At 34.7% G+C, this 5000-nt stretch overlaps 1 protein-coding gene across 3 annotated transcripts in view; it reads right to left on the bottom strand.

Moving 5' to 3' along the window:
• Nucleotides 1–5000, bottom strand: part of LOC144980094 (uncharacterized) — a 344852-nt gene that overhangs the window by 26179 nt on the left and 313673 nt on the right. Inside the window, exon 2 of one of the 3 annotated variants that reach the window (XM_078927607.1) lies at nt 2707–2822. The exons of the other annotated variants lie outside the window; for them this stretch is intronic. Within the exon in view, the coding sequence (XP_078783733.1) occupies nt 2707–2822 (116 nt within the window). The remainder of the gene's footprint in view (nt 1–2706; nt 2823–5000) is intronic. 3 annotated transcript variants of the gene reach the window in all.

Here is a 5000-nt window from a genome sequence, read left to right on the forward strand (position 1 = left end):
TTAAGCCATGGTCACCTCATTGACCAACAAAGTATAGGTTTTTATGTTCCACGAGTTGGAAAGTGTCTGGGTCTGTTAGATCCGGTTGAAAGTACTTTGTAATAGACTAACATCCTATCCAAAGAGTAGTAAGCATTTGCTATTGTTCGTTTCACGCTTTAGAAATCGGGATAAACTCCGGCTCCATGGGCCTTGTAGCTCTGGATGATTACATTGGATCCCAAAGGATAAAAGTAGGTGAATCCGAGGAACAAATTCAGGAAAAATGTTAAATCAGGAATAAAATGGCGGGGTTCGATGTGAACCTCCCTGGTGGCACTTATTACGGACATTACAAAGTAAAGAATATAAATGAACATAAAGCCGGAAAACGTGTCGCACAAAATAGGTCTCCCGTTTATTGCTGTTCACATTATTGATAATACTTTCACTTTCAGTAAAAATAAACATGTAAAAATAAAATGTGTGTTATACCGGTTAAATTCATCAGATATGGCTAAATTATTCTGAAAATCAGGGTCCAAATAGTTCTTGTTTTGTTCACACAAACGCTTTCATTTTGAATAATTAACTTTACCGTGGTCTTAAAATATATCGACAATAATTTTGATAAATGTTACCATTTGTTTCATAATTATATATAAAAATCCTGACAAGATTTGATGCGTGATCGAATATTTATGAGTATGTGCTTCTTTGGCCACCCAACAAACACATATTTATGGATATATTTTTCTCTCTATTATTTGTTACGGAAAGTGAGGAGTTTGAGGTAGGAGCACATGTTTTACCATGTTGTGCTGTCAAGTCTTTTTTATTATGACGGTGTCATCATATGGTTAGACATGCCCTTACAGAGAGAACTCAACACAACATTGAGCATGCGTCTCTTTTATTAACTGAGGAAATCTATCGTTTGATGAATGACATATCACTTTAATAATGTTATAATATACATACTTTTATAAAATAAAAATATAACCAATAAACTTATTTGATAAAAAGTTCACAATGATGTGTTGCAAAAAATGAAAAATAATAAGGAATGCACCCAATATTAAGATTGCCCACCGTGAAATATCTGACTTCACGGTTCGGTAACTTAAAACTAAAATATCACTGCGAAGCGATTTAACTAGTGCACTGTGAAGTTTTCATCAAAATAAGTTTATTGGTTATATTTTTATTTCATAAAAGTATGTGTATAATAACATTTTCATTAACCAAACGATATATTTCCTCAGTTGATACGAGAGACGCATGCGCAATTCAATGTTCTCTCTGTAAGGGCATGTTCCTATAACTAAGGATTATTTACTGGGTTGTTTAATTGTTCCATAAAATACCATGGTACTTTTCATCTTATTCAATACACTAAAGCATTATGAATTTATGAATTTGGATTTATGAGTGGATTAATGGATTACATTCCGAACATAGAAACCATCAAAATGATCAGTCAGGTTTGTTAAAACTGAATGACTGTAATCAGTAATCCTGGCGCACATAAAGCATCCAGTGAAAATAGTTGCAGAGAATCGGGACGTCACACTTTCCTCTCTTCCGTTTCATAACTCATTGGATGTGTGTTACGAACCCGTCTTTCGGGGGATTAACAATGAATAGGTTATATATTGAATCGTAAGGTGGCCTACCTATTTTAGTATCAGGGTGTATAGGCAGATTTTATAATTACGGGACGGTGAGAGAAAGTGAGTAAAGAGTCTTTTCCAAGGACTCAACTATGCACCGAGCGAGGAATTACCCTAATTTATTAAATTAAGTCAATAATTGCATTCGGTTTAAATCAGATTTGAAAAATGTGTGCATGTCAGTTTTATTGTTATCTTAATACACATATTTAACTCACTCAACCCTAACACCGGCTATATCCGTAGTTTACCCCATGCATATTTATTACATTATTCTGAGACAAATTATAGGCGTAGTATCATAGCTAATGTTTTTAGTTTTTGCATGATAATAATAGATGAATAAAACTATCTATGCACATGCTCAATTCATGGCATTTTTTCCTAATTTTGAAAAGTTGCAAAAAAAACAAAAACTCGAGGATTGAGTGAGTTAATGCTATAGGTAACGGGTACTTTTTTTTACAAGTTTGACAACCCAACCTGTTATGGAGTATATATTAAGGTACGATGAGATAATGTGTTTGTGTCTAGATAGATGAAACTTTTGTGTGATCTCAAACGCAGTAGGTACATTGATAGTATGCTCTTGGAATCTACATCTGTCCCTAGTTGAACGATCCCCCTTTTGTCTTATTTTTCTTTTTCTTTGCTTGTAATCGTTATTGCAAATCTATAATATCTTGGCCATCCCATTTCTTCCTTTTTTATAGGCGTTATAATGACCTAGTAGGCTCAGTTGGTAGAGCACTCACTTCACATGCAAAGGGACCGAGATCGATCCCGAGGGCAGTCGAGATATTTATCTTACCTCTCTGTCTACCCAGCAGTGAATGAGTAACTGAGTCTGTTCGATTTAGCGGAAAGTACTTTGCGATTGACTAATGTCCTATCCAAAGGATAACAATCAAATGCTATTTTATCCGTTGCACACTATAGAAACCGGGATAAACTCCAGCTCCATGGGTCTAAAGGCTCTGAAGGAGGATAATGACCGAAATGTGCCGAAAGTGCTGTAAAACCTTTTGATAAAAAACGTTCCTCTTGCACTTACCTGTCAACATGGTCACCATACTCCTCTGACAAAAACTGTGCTAATTGTTGTCGAAATTCGCCATCACCGCCCTGGACTCCATAGGAGAATATGTCGTCGAGATCACAACCCTCACGCTGGATAGGTGGTACAATTATGATGATTAGCTGGTATGATGATGATGATGATGGTGATGATGATGATGATGATGATGATGATGATGATGATGATGATGATGATTGATGATAAGAATAATAACAATAATAATAATGATAATAATAATAATAATAATAATATAATAATAATAATAATAATAATAATAATAATAAATAATGATAATAATGATACAACAACTACTACTAATACAATAACAACATCTACTACTACTACTTCTACTACTAATACTACTACTACTACTACTTTACTACTACTACTACTACTACTAATGATAATACTACTACTACTACTACTACTACTACTACTACTCTACTACTAACTACTACATATACTATGCTGCTACTACTAACTAATATGATGAAGATGAATGATGATGATGATGATGATGATATTGATGGTTGTATGTTGTTGTTGATGATGATGATGATGATGATGATGATGATGATGATGATGATGATGATGATGATAGTTGTTGTTGATGATGATGATGATGATATGATGATGATGATGATGATGATGATGATGATATTGCTGGTTGTTGTTGATGATGATGGTGATGATGATGATGGTTGTTGTTGTTGTTGATGATGATATGATGATGATGATGATGAGATGATGATGATGATGATGAGATGATGAAAAGATAATATATACACTCTATAAACCAACACAAAATATTGTCCATTACCACAATGTTACATAAAAATCAAGCCCATAATTGCGATCAGACCTATAGAAATGCATAATAAAGAACATTTCCGGCTCAAATCACCTCCTCCTTCTCCTCCATTTAAAACGATGCAATACTCTTCAACAGTCGTTACGTCACTTCACTCGTAATGACGCATGGTAACTTAGTAACACTGGCTCTAAACTATCGGAACAATGGCGGACGCCCTTATGAAATATTTCTCCGGCGAGCATAAAAGCGTATCCAGAGGGAAAAAAAAAAACACATAAATTTGATCATGTTTTGACTTTTACACATTCTGATCACAAGTCATATGAAAAGTTCTGGCCAGCATGAAGAATAAAAAGTAATGATTGTCTTTGTTTAGAACCACGATGGCCCCGTTGCCGGGCGGCGTGACATCAGACTACTGAATCCAATTCCTGAGCGAGAGCTGTCCGATTGGCTTTTTTCAGCAAAATTCAGCAAAATAATGGTATTATTCAATTGATCACATTAAGGTATTGGGATTTACACCAATTTTAAATAAGTTTCACCGATTAACAACATCATCTAATATTACTGCTAATATTACTGTCGTTTTTATGTCATCGATGTGATAATTATTGCCCTGGGAAATATTTAGTTAAACGTTATCGGCAAACTATCAATTTTATCTGTCTCGCTTCTAGCCCGAACAAACCAAAATTAGACACACTCCTGTGTTATCTATGTGTGTCGCCCGCTCGCCACAGCCGAGGGTGTAGGCCATTGCTTTTAGCAGGGGGAATATAAGGTATAATTGTGCAAATAGGTGATGAAAGCATGAAAATTGGCACACAGGCACCTTATACCACCAAGAACACAATCTGATAGAGAAGCATTCTGACATTTTACAAAAAAGTTGGTTTTAAAGCATTTTATATTTTACTATATAGACAATAGTAAATTCAGGGGGAATAATCGAGGAAATTCTATTCGCCCTCTTTCTGATTAGTACTGAACATATTAATTATGTTGCGAAATTACCATATTTTTCCTTTATGTTGTATATCAACCATAGACGTATTACCTATCTTACAGCTCTCATTTTGAAAGATTTAGGGTTGTTTGTTTTCAACGGGGCATATGTTAACAGCGTCAAATAGGGCGAAATTACATATTATTTGAAATGGATAAAATCATGAAAATTATATTACACAGTACAAAACCCACGGCCAACTCCATATTCATGTGGCTTTACAATGAAAAAAAAACCTGTGAGCTTTTATATAGCGCAATATCCACCAAACTGTTCAAAGCACTTTACAATGATTCCAGGACGGGGTAAGCTTTCAAGCTAATGCTAACTACCTTGAGACCTGATATTGACTGTTTAAAGTCGAGAGTTAAGCCTGACCAAAGTTGCTTGGCTTTTATTTGTTTGACTTTTCCTTATAGTCCTTTATAATCAAATTACATTTTCAAC

This window comes from Berghia stephanieae, chromosome 9 (genome assembly GCF_034508935.2).
Source record: "Berghia stephanieae isolate SIO BIC M18660-M18661 chromosome 9, UCSD_Bste_1.3, whole genome shotgun sequence".
In the NCBI taxonomy this organism is placed as follows: domain Eukaryota; kingdom Metazoa; phylum Mollusca; class Gastropoda; order Nudibranchia; family Aeolidiidae; genus Berghia; species Berghia stephanieae.